The sequence below is a fragment of the Spermophilus citellus genome, assembly GCF_964194105.1.
Source record: "Spermophilus citellus genome assembly, chromosome: 4".
Lineage (NCBI taxonomy): Eukaryota > Metazoa > Chordata > Mammalia > Rodentia > Sciuridae > Spermophilus > Spermophilus citellus.
Genome location: NC_138185.1, coordinates 25,471,339 through 25,486,327, shown reverse-complemented (window position 1 = coordinate 25,486,327; position 14,989 = coordinate 25,471,339). Strand labels below are relative to the sequence as shown.

At 46.8% G+C, this 14,989-nt stretch overlaps 1 protein-coding gene across 2 annotated transcripts in view; it reads left to right on the top strand.

Annotated features, from left to right (window-relative positions):
* ASXL1 (ASXL transcriptional regulator 1) overlaps positions 1–13,205 on the top strand; it is a 75,083-nt gene extending 61,878 nt beyond the window's left edge. The window contains exons 4-12 of one of the 2 annotated variants that reach the window (XM_081289158.1): positions 2,624–2,744; positions 2,818–2,915; positions 3,611–3,704; positions 4,183–4,335; positions 5,630–5,793; positions 5,885–5,981; positions 7,250–7,355; positions 8,088–8,709; positions 9,268–13,205. In XM_081289158.1, the coding sequence (XP_081145284.1) occupies positions 2,624–2,744; positions 2,818–2,915; positions 3,611–3,704; positions 4,183–4,335; positions 5,630–5,793; positions 5,885–5,981; positions 7,250–7,355; positions 8,088–8,709; positions 9,268–12,159 (4,347 nt within the window). In that variant the 3' untranslated portion in view covers positions 12,160–13,205. The remainder of the gene's footprint in view (positions 1–2,623; positions 2,745–2,817; positions 2,916–3,610; positions 3,705–4,182; positions 4,336–5,629; positions 5,794–5,884; positions 5,982–7,249; positions 7,356–8,087; positions 8,710–9,267) is intronic. The other variant, XM_081289159.1, reaches the window with a different exon arrangement.
* The last annotated feature ends 1,784 nt before the right edge of the window (positions 13,206–14,989 follow it).

Below are 14,989 nucleotides of genomic sequence, written 5' to 3'. Positions count from 1 at the left end.
GTCTTAATTTTAATATAGTTAAATTGTAAATTTTTAATAGTTTTTTTATGTCTTAAAAATGATGTTATTGGGTTAAAAAGTACATAGGTTGAGTATTCCTAATCCAAAACTGGAAAATTCTATACCTGAGCTTAAGTGATGGGTTGTAGTTAAAGTGCAGTAACACTAAAGGTATTGTTTGAATCACTTCACTCTATGTGTATAACTTGTATGTAAAACAGATGAATTTCTTTTTTTTTACTTGTAGTTGGACACAATACCTTTATTTTATTTATTTATTTTTATGTGGTGCTGAGGATCAAACCCAGGGCCTCGCACATGCTAGGTGAGCACTCTACTGCTGAGCCACAACCCCAGCCCCTAAAACAGATGAATTTCATGGTTAGACTTGGGTACCAGATCCAACCATTAACATTATTGTATGCAAATATTTCAAATTTTTAAAAATTGCTAAATCCAAAGTATTAATGGTCCCAAGCTTTTTGGATAGGGTATTCAACCATTATGCTCTTGAGATTTTTTTGCTGGTTTATTCTTCCACTGGCAGTGTTATGAACATTTTGATACATTTACTATTTCCATCTTTACCAATAGTATTTGTATGATTTTCTCATATGTTTGCCAGTTTTGGGGTCAAGTTTGCCAGTGTAATAGACCTGTTTTATTCATTGACGAGTATTTTATCTTTATTTATCTGAGAGATTAATTTTTTTTTGTCATTCCAAGGAACATGCCAGTCAGCAACATAATTGTAAGATTCATACTAAAAATTTTCCTTAGCTTTTAATTCTGAGGAGCATTTATGGCCAGTAGAGAAAAAGAGATAAAAATCTAAAAAAGCTGCTTTATTTTTATTAACTTAAGACAGCATGATTTTAGCTTATAATTAACAAAACTAGGTTGATGGAAACTTTAATGATTCAAGGGACCCATGAAATTGATGTTAGATTGTTATGAGTTCCCCTTTTAAATTTATGGTATATTAAAGATATAGAATCATGATTTTATCTACTCTTTTATACATACTCTTATTTAGTGACCATACTCTCCTCTTGTTTCACCTTATCTCTGCTCTCTAGCTCCTAGTATTTGTTCATACTCCTTACTGGATTGATGGATTGATTTTTCAATGCTTGGAATCAAACCCAGGCCTCATATATGCTAGGCAAGCACTCTGCCACTAAGCTGTGTCCCCAGCCTTCTTCCTAGGTTTGAGGTGTGATGCACTTTCTGAGTTTTCCTTAGGCAAGTCCTTAGGTGGAGTTCACTTCTGAGACCATTCAAGGAAACTTTGGAGAAGGTGAAATATAGGGTAGATCTCTTGTGTTTTCACTGTTAACAGTGAACAGTGACAGTTTTCATGTCTTAGCAAAAATAGCTTCACTGTCACTATGAAAACAGAAAAATATTTTCCTAGGAAAAATAGCTTCTCTTCTTACCTTCAGGCTTCTAAAACGAGAATTTCTAAAAATCATTCTCTAAGTCAGTATCCTTTGGAACCTCCAAAATAATCCAAGTCTCAGTCTCTTCACACATTGTGTAATCATCTGCCCTCTTGCTGTCTTTTCTAGCCATATGCCTATCCACCCCTACATTTAGTTTCCTGAGTTCAGATTTTGTTTTCAAAAAATATTTGGGTTTACCCATGGCCAACCTATTTCCCTAGTAGCAAACTTCTTTTAAAACTTAGCTCAACTGCCTAGGGCTGTAGCTCAATGATAGAGCGCTTGCCTAGCACATGTGAGGCACTGGGTTCGATCCTCAGCGCAACATAAAAATAAATAAATTAATTAATTAATGCTGTCCCATCTACAATCAATTAAAAAAAATTAGCTCAAGCATCACATTCCCTTGGAAGCCTTGCCTCTCTGATCCTTACTCATGCTCTGTGCTCCCATGTTCCCTTTCTTGTAATTCACTAAGTTAGGCACCCCCCTCTTCCGGGATGCCTCAGCTTTATGTATATACCTCTATTGTTGCCCTTTATATTATAATCCATATTCTGTTCTCTCTACTCACATGAACTCCTTGAAGATGGGGGCCTGATTCCCACCCCACTCTAGGAACTAGCATGGTGTAGCTTATAGGAGATGCTCCATAAATGTTGATTTGTAATGCTGTATAATGAATGATTGAATACAAAAGTATATCTAACTTTTTGGGGAAGATTAAACCCAGAGACTTTTTTTAACCACTGAATCACATCCCCAGCCGCTTTAATTTTTTTAATTTTGAGACAGGGTCTTGCAAAGTTGCTGAGGCTTGCTTTGTATTTGAGATCTCCAGCTGTAGTCTCCCAAATTGACAGGATCACAGGTGTGCACCACCATGCCCAGCAGTATATCTAATTTTAATGTTTTTTTTAATAACACGACTTTGCTGAGAAAAAGCTCAGTTTGAAAGGGATAGGAACTTACCGATATTCTAAGTTGTCTGGGCTGTGGTTAAAGCTCAGTGGCAGAGCACTTGGACTAACATATATCAGCCTTTGGATAAACACTCAGAAAAAGAAGCAGCAATCAAATTCCTCTTCTCCAAAAGCATACAAATTTAGGAATGACTACTGAACTTGTTGTAGAATTTGTAGAGTTTTGTTCACCTGAGTTGTAACTTGCTATCACAGAAGGATGCTCTGCAATGGTCTCGAAATCCAGCTGCAGTGGAAGGAGAGGAGCCAGAGGACTCGGCCGATGTGGAGAGCTGTGGATCTAATGAAGCCAGCACTGTGAGTGGTGAAAACGATGGTAAGTGCCAGTGAGATGGGGGGACAGCCCCAAGGAGCATCTAGGAACTAACCTTTATTTTCTACTCTGCCAGTATCTCTGGATGAAACATCTTCAAATGCATCCTGTTCTACAGAATCTCAGAGTCGGCCCCTTCCCAATCCCAGGGACAGCTACAGAGCTTCCTCACAGGTAGGGAGGAGAGTTGGTGACCAGGCCAGGAGGATGAATGAATTCAGGCATAGTTGGCATTCTTATTCCTCCTGTAGCTATCTGTGAACATGTTTAAAGAGTGAAAAAAATTAAATATGGTTTTCACCTTTTAGTATCACTTAAAAGTGGGCCATAGGAAAACTGAGCTTTAGATTATTATTATTTGCTGGTTTATTCTTCCACTGGCAGTGTTATGAACATTTTGATACTATTTTCATCTTCACCAATAGTATTTGTATTATTTTCTCATACGCTTGCCAGAAGTGGGGTTTGGGGTTTGAGAGCAGAGTGATTCCCCCTGCCCTTTTCTATTTACATACCTGGGTAATTCTTTTCCTTTTTGTAATGTACATGTGAACTTCCAGGGCAGAGTATAGTACAGTGCTGAGTACTGAGAACATGAGTTTGGGATTTGGCTATTTGAATGACAACTTTGCCACTTATCATCTATGGACAGGTTCCTTATCTGTAAAATGGGGATAACCATACATTCTTTTCAGTTTAGGGTGGTGCTTGGCACAGTGGCCCACACACAGCTCAGTAATGTTCATCAGTGCTGTTGTCGGCATTGCCTGGCAGATCTCGCTGCGTATTTACAAGAGAGTGGGTAGGATAGGGTCAAGGGGGGGTGCTGCAGATGACTCAGGCTCTGTTTTTATCCCCTGGGAATACAGGCAAACAAACAAAAGAAAAAGACTGGGGTGATGCTCCCTCGAGTTGTGCTGACTCCTCTGAAGGTAAACGGGGCCCACGTGGAATCTGCATCAGGTATGTGTAGACTTGTGACTGGTGCTTTTTCTTCAGGTCCTGAGGACCTGGCCTCCCTGTGTCAGCAGTCTCTGACCTAGCATTGTGATGCCAGTAGAGCTGTTGAGCAAGAACTGGGAGACCCATTCTCTCTGGAAGGCAGCATGCTGTGTGGTGCGGCCTGCCATAGGTCCTGGTGCTAGGCTCTGCCGTGTACCCTCTTCTTTGCCTCCCAGGGCAGTCGTGAGCATCCAATGAAGGATTGTGCCAGTGCTTTGAAAAGGTGTAGTGCTGTACAAATGAAGTTTGTGGTTTGGCATTTTTAAGGTGATATTTTAAAGCCAGACCATGAGGTGGTGATTGTCGGCCCAGGGCTGGGAGATGGAAGCACCCCAGTATTTCTGGCAGCATGTCAGGGAGAACTGGGAGAAGTAAGCTTGTCTGAGAGTCACGGGCTCGGCGTGTGATGCTTTTGACCAGTGGAATGCTGTGCCTTCAGGGTTCTCGGGCCGCCACGCCGATGGCGAGAGTGGCAGCCCGTCCAGCAGCAGCAGCGGCTCTCTGGCCCTGGGCAGCGCTGCTATTCGTGGCCAGGCCGAGGTCGCCCGGGACCCTGCCCCGCTCCTGAGAGGCTTCCGGAAGCCGGCCACAGGTGAGTGGCTTGGCACTCATTTCTCTGCCTGTAAAGGGGCCCTACAGGCCTAGTAAGAAGACAGTGTCTTCTGCTCCAGTTCCTTTTCCAGTTTATTTTTACTTCTTGGGTGGCCCTCTGTTTTGTTTGTTTTTACCTTGTATTTTGTTACTTCACGTATGGATCTCTGCTAGATTGAGTGAACTCCTTGTGGGCATAGATGGTGCCACATTGCTCCTTGTTTGTCCCTGTAAGGCCTGGCCTGTGCCTGCCGTGGTACTTCTTCATAAGTGTTTTGAGTGAGTGAAAATTGCTTTTGAGCTTCTCAGAGGAGGATTCCCATGCCTGTTTTCTTTTCTCTGTAGCATCCTGCCACACTTGATTTCATCATCTGTAGTTTCTATCAGACTCTGCTTTTTTATAACCCAGTTAGTGTGTCGAGTAGAAGCATGTGTTGAATTTTGGGGATGCACACAAATTCAGCAGTGCTGTGTTGTGCACCTCTCACCCTGAGTCGGGCCATCCTCAGTGCTAGTAAACTGTTTGCTATCTCGGGATTTATTTATTAAGACCCACGTGCTAGGGGTTTTGTAGATGGGCCACATGAAATCATTAAGAAGACTAACCTTGGGTTTGGAAAATTAGAATAAACCATTGCCCACATAGAAACGAGGTTGGTTTGTTGTCTTACTGCTTTTCCAGCCATTTAGCAATGCTCAGTCTGTGGTCTCACAGGTCTCTATTTGCAGTGCCACTCCCCACTCCCCTCATATAAGTAGCATTTGCTTAGGCTTTGAGAATTAACTGACATTTATTTCAGTTGGCATTGAACAACCAACCCTTGGTACATAATTGCCTGGAGATTATACCTCATTCACAGGAAGCTTCTGCAGGTTTTTCTGTAGTACACTAACTAGATTTGCTTTTAGACAACTTCCATCCTTTCTCCATTTGGGCTCTGTGGAGCCTGTTCTGCAGCCCGGAGGGATGCTCAGAGCCTGCCCCCGCCTGGTTTTCTGTGGGAAGAGTATTCTCTTTGGGTTGTGATACAGCACGGTACAGAGTATTGTCTGAGGGGAGTCAAGCCCCAGTGTTCTCTTAGGGTCTGGCAACGACAGTAACCTGGGAAGAGCAGTTGTAACATACAGGTTAGGATGAACTGGATGATTGAGCAGGTTGTGTACAGAACAAAGTTCTGGGTAGCTTGGGTGCTACCACCAAAGTTTTTTCATGAGTTGCCGTTTGCTTTATTTGCTTTTTTGGCTTTCAGAAGCTGAAAATCTGTACTTGCTTCTTCTTGCATCAAAAATCACAGGTCAAATGAAGCGCAACAGAGGGGAAGAGATAGATTTTGAGACTCCTGGGTCCATTCTTGTCAACACCAACCTCCGAGCCCTGATAAACTCTCGGACCTTTCACGCCCTGCCATCACACTTCCAGCAGCAGCTCCTCTTCCTCCTGCCCGAAGTGGACAGACAGGTGCAAATGTGCAGCCTCCTCTTGACCTGTGTAGGGGGTTGGGGATCCTGTTCTCTTTCAAGTTTCCTCATTTATTATTTTCTCCTCCTAGGTGGGGACAGATGGCCTGTTGCGCCTCAGCAGCAGCGCTCTCAATAATGAGTTTTTCACTCATGCGGCTCAGAGCTGGCGGGATCGCCTGGCTGATGGTAAGTCAGTCGGCTTCGTCTCAGGGTTGGAGGTATGCCTGCCATGTGCGGTGGTGCATGTCTCCTGATATGTAAGCCCCAGAACTCATTTCTACCAGTCTCTTTTTTTTCCTCAAGATGTTCAGTTGAAGGCAGACTTTTCTCTAGTATTAATATGTGTAATGGATATTAATGTGCCACGCTGCTCTGAAAAAGCAACAGGATATTTGGCCTCAACTGTCTTGTGTATATATATATCCATCTGTATCTTTTCATCATTTTAATGTTCTGCATGCCTGTTCCTTCCAGTAATCATAGCATTATTTAGATGGATAGAATAAAGTGCACCCTGATGAGGCACACCATGCTCCTTTTTCAGGGATAGTAGTTACTTGGAGTAAATGGTAGCTTCCGCACAAAATTAAAAGCAAGCTATCTGGGGAATGTGTTGGGGACCCTAAGCCACCCCTAGGTTTAATGACTGCTGGTAGGACTGTATATATGGTTATATTCAGGGTTATGATTTATTTACGCAAAAAGAGTGCAAAGCAGAATTAGCAAAGGGAAGAAGGCACATGGGGTGAAGTGCAGGGGAAGCAAGGTGCAAGGTCTGAGGTCCTCTCTGTAGAGTCAGGCAGAATTCAATGAGAGGTTGTGCCAACACTTGTGAAGTATTTACCAGGGAAGCAAATTAATCTTTGGTGTCCAGGATTTTTATTTGGGGCTGATTGTGAAGGAAGCCACTGCTGGCCACATACCTAGATTCTTGAAAGGAAAGAGGGGTGTTCAGCATAAACCATATTGTTGGCATCAACAGTTTAGGCACAGTGAATAGTTCACTAGGTGATGGGAACTCTTGAAACCCAAGCTCTCACCTGCCAGCCGAGGACCATCATTGTCAGGAACCCTTTCTAAGGATAAGCAGGCAGTCTGCTATATTAATTTTGTTTAAGAACATAATATGAGAGAGCCACTGGAGGAGACAGGAGCATTTCTTTTTGGGGAGAGAGGATACTGGGGATTGAACCTCAGGGTGTTCAACCCTGAGCTATATCCCCAGCCCTATGTATGTATGTATTTATTTATGGGCAGGATCTCACTAAGTTGCTGAGGCTGGCCTTGAACTTGTGATCTTCGTGCCTCAGCCTCCCAACCTGCTGGGATTATAGGTGTGCACCACCACACCTGGCTACATGTCCTTTTTAAAACTCCTGATTTTAAAGAAGTTTTAGCCGTAAGCCAGACATCAATATTCTGAATGTACTCATTAGAAAAATCTTTCTCTCTAGGTGAATTTACTCATGAGATGCAAGTCAGAATACGACAGGAAATGGAGAAGGAAAAGAAGGTGGAACAATGGAAAGAAAAGTTCTTTGAAGACTATTATGGACAGAAGTAAGGCCCTTGGTGATAGGATTGCTGACTAATCTGGGTGTTTGGGAGGGTAGAGGCATTTGGACTCAAAGTACAGCCAGCCCTTTGAATCCATTGGTTCTCCTTTCACATTCAACCAACCATAGCTCGAAAATATCTGGGTAAAACAGTTGCATCTGTATAGACATTTTTCCTTGTCATTATTCCTTAAACAAGACATTATTTACACAGCCATTATTGTTGAAGTAGGGGTGTAAGTGATCTGGAGATGATTTAAAGTGCACAGGAGGAGGGTTGAGGTGAAGCTCAGTGGTGGAGCACCTATCTAGCACGTGTCCAGCATACACGGGCTCTGGATTTTATTTCCAGCAACCCCCCCCACCCCACCCCCCCCACACACACACACAATAAAGCATGTGGGAAGATGTGTGTGGGTTTTGTGCAAATACTATGCCATTTTATACACAAGACTTGAACATCTGTGGACTTTGATGTCCATGGGGTCCTGAAACCATGAATACTAAGGAATAGCTGTAGTGCATAACACCTGTCCTGGACAAGAATTTGGAGATTGCAGTGACTTGAGTCATTTAGCTTAATGCCATTCACAGTGAAGCAGAATGTGTGTTTTTCTGTGGTTAGCGTTATGTACCGTGTAGATTTAGTTAGTTTACGTATCTAAGTGCCTGTTGTGCAGAGAAAAGACACGTGTCCTCTCTGGCCTATAACTGATGGTGTGAGTTTGTTTTGCAGATTGGGTTTGACCAAAGAAGAGTCATTACAACAGAACGTGGACCAGGAGGAGGCCAACATCAAGAGTGGTTTGCGTGTCCCAAGAGAATCAGTGCGGCCACAGCGTGGTCCAGCCACCCGACAGCGGGATGGGCATTTTAAGAAACGCTCTCGACCAGATCTCCGAACCCGAGCCAGAAGGAATCTGTACAAAAAACAGGAGCAGGAACAAGCAGATGTTGCTAAGGATGCAAACTCTGTGGCACCTGACGTCCCTCTCTCCAAGGACAGGGAGGCTAAGACCGACTCAGCAGGGGTGAGCAGTCCCCTGCTGCCGGGCATGTCCTCTGCAGAGGGTCCTGAGTGTCCAGGCGAACCTGTGGCTTCCCGAATCCAGACCGAGCCAGACAACTTGGTACGTGCCTCTGCATCTCCAGATAGAATTCCCAGCTTGTCTCAGGACACTGTGGATCAGGAGCCCAAGGATCAGAAGAGGAAGTCCTTTGAGCAGGCAACCTCTGCGTCCTTTCCCGAAAAGAAGCCCCGGCTTGAAGATCGTCAGTCCTTTCGTAACACAATTGAAAGTGTTCACACCGAAAAGCCACAGCCCACTAAAGAGGAGCCCAAAGTCCCGCCCATCCGGGTAGGAGACTGTTTGATTCCTGGTGGCCCTAGTGCCTGGTTTCCTTGGAGGGTCATGAGGTTGTGGAGCCCCCTTTGAAGGGACAGAGGCCCTGGGCCCTGGCCCCTGGCCTGAATTATGTGGGAACCCAGAGCCTTCTACAGGAGAGCTTTTCTTGAGACTGACATGAGGGTGGGGGTGGAATGGGGGGAGGCAGTTCTTTTCTTCCTCACTTTTCTATTTACCCTGTTGAAGAATCCAAATCCTTTGGGGTTTTTCATCTTGTATTAGTTAGCATTAGGCTCTTTGCTCCAGCGGCTCATAAAGTCTCACCAGAAATTCAATTTGGAGGTGTGGCATAGCCTTTCAGCAAAATCTTGGAATGAAGGGGTGCCATGGGCAGGCATTTTACAATAATCATTTTCTTTCTTAGGACAGTGATTTAGTTCTCTAGGTCAGGACCTCTGAGCTACTAGTCTCCCAGTATTGCTCCTAGTATTGGAGCCCCAGGACAGAGAAGACTGGTAGTTCTAGATTAGATCAGCCAGTTAAAACTCTTTCCCTTTGCTTTTCTTTCAGATTCAACTTTCACGTATCAAACCACCCTGGGTGGTTAAAGGTCAGCCCACTTACCAGATATGTCCCCGGATCATCCCCATCACAGAGTCTTCCTACCGGGGCTGGACTGGTGCCAGGACCCTCGCAGACATTAAAGCCCGTGCTCTGCAGGCCCGAGGGGCGAGAGGCCACCACTGCCATCGAGAGGCGGCCACCACTGCCATCGGAGGTGGGGGTGGCCCGGGTGGAGGTGGCGGCGGGGCCACCGATGAGGGAGGTGGCAGAAGCAGCAGCAGTGGTGATGGTAGTGAGGCCTGTGGCCACCTTGAGCCCAGGGGAGCCCCGAGCACCCCTGGAGAGTGTACGTCAGATCTACAGCGAACACAACTATTGCCGCCTTGTCCTCTGAATGGGGAGCATACCCAGGCAGGAGCTGCCATGTCCAGAGCCAGGAGAGAAGACCTGACTTCTCTCAGAAAGGAAGAAAGCTGCCCACTGCAGAGGGTGCCAGGTGTACTCACACGGGGGCTAGAAGATGCTTCTCAGCCCTCAGTTGCTCCCACTGGGGATCAGCCATGCCAGGCTTTGCCCCCACTGTCCTCTCAAACCCCAGTGGCTGGGAAGTTGGCAGAGCAGCCTACCTTGCAGCTAGATGGTAGAACTGAGTGTGAATCTGGCACTACTTCCAGGGAAAGGGGGAGTGAGGAGCAAGGATCCAGTGTTCCTCCAGTGAACAGTCCTGTACAGTCTCCATTAGGAGCTGTTGTATTGGAAGAAGGAGCTGGCCCGGCTCTTGACAGTAATCCTACTCTGAAGGATCCGGAAAATGTGACCCCCAGTTCCATACCTGAATCGTCACTGGCTGGCCACCTGCAGGACAGACCATTTGATGATGAATTAAGACTTGGTGACTCAGGCCCACCTGTGAGGGAAAGTGATGGTAGACAGAAGGCCCTGAAAACTGAGGTGCTCATGTCTGACAGTGCTGCTGCTTGGACATCCATCCTGTTAAATGATGAGGTGGTGAAACATTCTGAGCCAGGATCCAGAGAAAGTGTTCTACCTATGGAGCCTCAGGTCAGAGAAGACTGGGAGAGCACTGCTACCCTTGTTGCCACATCTCCTGGGGGATTGGCAGCCGAAAAGGATATGGCACCCCCTGATAGCCTTGCTTCACTCTGCACAGTGCTACCTCACGGCATGGGTGGCTCTGGCAGTGATGGCAAACATGTGGACATTGAGAAGCTGCAAATCAATGGAGACTCTGAAGCACTGAGTCCTCACAGCGAATCCACAGATACAGCCTCTGACTTTGAAGGCCACCTCACTGAGGATAGCAGTGAGGCTGACATTAGCGAAGCCACAGTGACAAAGGGGTCCTCGGTGGACAAGGATGAGAAACATGATCGGAAGCAATCCACTTTCCTATCCAAGGTGAACAGTGACCTGACTCTGGTTACAAGGACAGAGGGGATGGTTTCTCCTCAGAGCTGGGTGTCTCGAGTGTGTGCGGTTCCCCAGAAGATCCCAGACTCCTTGCTGCTGTCCAGTACTGAATACCAGCCAAGACCCCTGTGCCTGGCCAGGCCTGGGTCCTCAGTGGAGGCCACCAACCCACTTGTGTTGCAGTTGCTGCAGGGTAACTTGTCCCTGGAGAAGGTTCTTCCTCCAGCCCACAGTAACAGCAAGCCAGAATCCTTACAACTGCCACTTTTAAAAGAGCAGAGCCGTGGTGGCCCCCTGGGCACGGGACCTTTGCATGGTCTTGGAGAAAACACTTGTGTGGTTGACAGAAGCAGCCCTGCTTTAAAAGGGTTGAAGGAGCTGCCCCTGCCTGAGAGCCATGAAGCAAGCACTGGTCTTGGAAAGGCAGAGGTTGCTCAGGCTTCCGGAGCACCTCAGATTTCCAAGATGGTCCCAAGTTTAGACTCCCTGAGTCCAGTGACAAAGCTGATGATCTCCTCTGGGAAACTGGAAGAAATGGATTCCAAAGAGCAGTTTTCTTCCTTTAGTTTTGAAGATCAGAAGGCAGTCCAGGAGTGTAGTGATTCACATGCTGCTCCCGGCAAGAGTCCAGGAGAGCTCCCTACCTCGAGAGCGCCTTGCTTCTCATCTCCAAACGAGATCTCCTGTGGGCCAGAGCAGACAGGTAGGGCCCCGGGTGGTCAGAACAATGCTGGAGGCCAAGGGAAGAAGCTCTTTGGCCCTAGAAATGTGGCTGCAACCCTTCAGTGCCCCAGGCCTGTGGACCCCACGCCATTACCTGCTGAGATCCCTCCAGTTTTTCCCAGTAGGAAATTGGGGCCAAGCAAAAACTCTGTGTCTGATGGGGTGCAAACTGCAAGGGAAGACGGGGGTCCAAAGCCACCCCTTGCCTCTGTTGGCAGCAGCAAGAATGAAAAGACTTTATTGGGGGGTTCTCTCAGTGCAAATTCAGAGAACAGAAAAGCTGAGCATAGTCCTCTGGAATTGGTGGGTCACTTGCAAGGGATGCCCTTTGTCATGGACCTACCCTTCTGGAAACTCCCCCAAGAGCCAGGGAAAGGGCTGGCTCAGCCCCTGGAGCCTTCTTCCATCCCCTCCCAACTCAACATCAAGCAGGCTTTTTATGGGAAGCTTTCTAAATTCCAGCTGAGTTCCACCAGCTTTAATTACTCCTCCAGCTCCCCGGCCTTTCCCAGGGGCCTGGCTGGAAGCGTGGTGCAGCTGAGCCACAAAGCAAACTTTGGTGCAAGCCACAGTGCGTCACTCTCCCTGCAGATGTTCACCGACAGCAGCACGGTGGAAAGCATCTCACTCCAGTGTGCCTGCAGCCTGAAAGCCATGATCATGTGCCAAGGCTGTGGTGCATTCTGTCACGACGACTGTATTGGACCCTCAAAGCTCTGTGTATTGTGCCTTGTGGTGAGATAATAAATTATGGCCATTGGAAAAATTGTATATTTAGTGTGTGTATTTTGATAATAATTGATCTTAAATCTGTATACAGAATATCATTGATATAATAGACTCTGTCTGTCTAGGCAAGAGCACTCTTGCCTCCCCCTAAGATTTATAGTGCTAAAACCCTTTGTCACTTGTCAACCCTTCTGGTCTTACTAAAGGGGGCTTTCTTGGTGGGCAACCTGTGGGGCTGCCTAAGGCTGGCAAGCCTGAGCCCTCACAGACAGAGCCTGGTGTGGCAGGGGACCCTGCCCGATGCCCAGAGGGACTTGAAATAAGAAGATTGTGTTCTCTACCAAGGGAATGCGCCATCAGAACTGAGCAGGAATGCTAAGTCTCCCACTGCCCTCTCCCTGCCATCTTTCCTTCTGCTACTTTGGGGAGTTGATGGTCTGGGAAGAAGCCTCATAGGGTTGAAGTAACTCCCATTGCCCCCCAGGGCGATCAAGCACCTGCTGACCTCAGGTTACAGTTCGGTCATAGATGCCAGTTGACGGAGCCAGCTGACCCTTGGTTCTGTTGCTGCAGCCAGTTCAGAACTTCCCTGTCTCTGTATGATCCACGAGCCCACTGGATTTTTTGAAAGCTTGCACAGCCCTGCTTAGACAGTGGGATTGGGGGGTAGGGTGTCTCCTATGAAAATGCCATCTGTCGACCCTGTGAGTCAGCTCTGAGGATGACTACAAGTGGCTGCTCTGTTTGCCACCTGCCCTGTCACCTTGGACTCTGGGAGTGGGCATTTCCACACACCTGTGTATGTGAAAGTCATTTTACATTTCTAAGCAGTGTGTGTTTCTTATTTTTATATTTTTAACTCTTTATTCTTGGATGTATAAAGTGAACCTTTGGCTTCTGTAAGTATGCTCTATGCACCTCTGATGTTTTACCCTGTATTTATATGTTATACACAGTACTGGCCAACTCTGTAAATGGATGTATTGTACAGAGAACACAACGTCTCTTTCCTATTTTACATCTTTAGCATCATTGCATTAAAGCAGTGTTATTTGCTTCTCCACCTCGATTGTTAAAGCCACTGAGGGCTGTGCTACCTGGCATGAGGGGGAAGTGACTGACTTGTGATTTGTTGGGTTGGCCCGGTGACTTGTTACTTGTCACTGGGGTTCTCCACAGCCTGCAGAGCCAGGGCCAGCCTGCTTGCACACCACTGAGCAGATGCATCAGCTCCCCACATCTCTTCTCCTCCGGCCCTTGATGGCTATCCCTGCCATAAGTGACAAATCACTATCACCAGTGTTAAGTGCTTCTGGATTCATGGGTGAGTTCCCTGGGCAGCCCCCAGGAGGCCTTGTGGATCTGGCTCCAGGGTCACCACCTGTCACAGCAATACCTGGGACCACCGGGCTCCTTTTGACTTAACTTTTTGACAGCAGGTTTGGGAAGAAACAAAGCCATGCCTACTGCCGGCCTCTCCCAACATGTCTCCAGTGAGGAGATGCTACTGTGTTAGTCTTCCCTCATCCTGTTCCACCTTTTTCTTTTTTTTTTTTTTTAAGAGAGAGGGGGGGAGAGAGAGAGAGAGAGAGAATTTTTTTTTAATATTTATTTTTTAGTTCTCGGCGGACACAATATCTTTGTTGGTATGTGGTGCTGAGGATCGAACCCGGGCCGCACTCATGCCAGGCGAGCGCGCTACTGCTTGAGCCACACCTCCAGCCCCCCACCTTTTTCTTGTATCTTGACTTGCTGCAGAGTTCAGAGTCTGCCTCTCTAGTGGGTGTGTCTCCCTTTGCGAGTGCTTTTGTGTGAAATATAAAATTTGTGTGTCTTGGGCGAGGCTCATCTCACCTAAAAGGGTTTTATCCTCCCCTCCTCCCCATTTAATCTGAGGTGGCATTTTTGTCATCTGAAGCATGAGTGAGAAGTTGGCAATGATGTGATTTAAATACAGTATTGGTCAAGTCCAAGTTGTCATCTCAAGAAATTGTTTACCAAAGACCATGAGCAGGGGCCCAAGTGTGTCTAGCTGTCTTTTTCCTTCTTGGACCTTTGGGGCCACTCAAGGGTACAGTTTAATACTGATCTGGTCCACGGGGCTGCCCAGAGAAAAGCACTGCTCTTGTATGTCTCTTGTGGTATTGGAAAAATAAACCTATACAACCTGCATTTGTGGTCTCAGTCATCTTGTGCTCTGCCTGCTGGTGCCAGAAGGTCAGGCTCATGTGCCGCTTCTTGGTGAGGTTAGTCTGACTTGCCTGCTTCACTGGTCTTTGGACTCTGTGACCGGATGAACTTTTCCAAACCCATGGACTGAAGTCAGAAACCTTGTGAGAGAGAAGAGTGCTTTCTCCTGTGAGCGAAAGCCATAAATGGTGACTGACCTCTGCAGTTGCTCATCCTGACTGCCTCCGCAGTGGAGGTTGCCAAGTTAATCTGAGTGGTTGGTGGTCTGCAGGCAGGTGACCAGTTCTGACCTTGCTGTGACATGAGGTAGGTGCCAGGTGGGCTGCAGCTGAGTGAGCCTGAGTGGATGTGGGTCAGGGTTGGCCTCTCAGTTAAGGTCCCCAGACTTCTCCAGAGGACTCCAAAGTGCCTGTTTTTGAGCTTATCAGAAACAGGCTTGGCCTATAAATAAGCAAAAGTGAAAAAGCAAAGGTGAAAATAAAGCTTAAGGATAGCTCCCCCCCCCCCCCCCCCCCCGTGAATTGGAGAAAATAAATTTTACACAAAGTGGAACACCTCCAAGGTTAGTTCTAGTTGTTTTGCAGTGCTGGTAAATTACTCTAGTGACCATGCCTATTTGTGTGCAGGAGCTTAGAATGCATTATAAGTCCAGGTG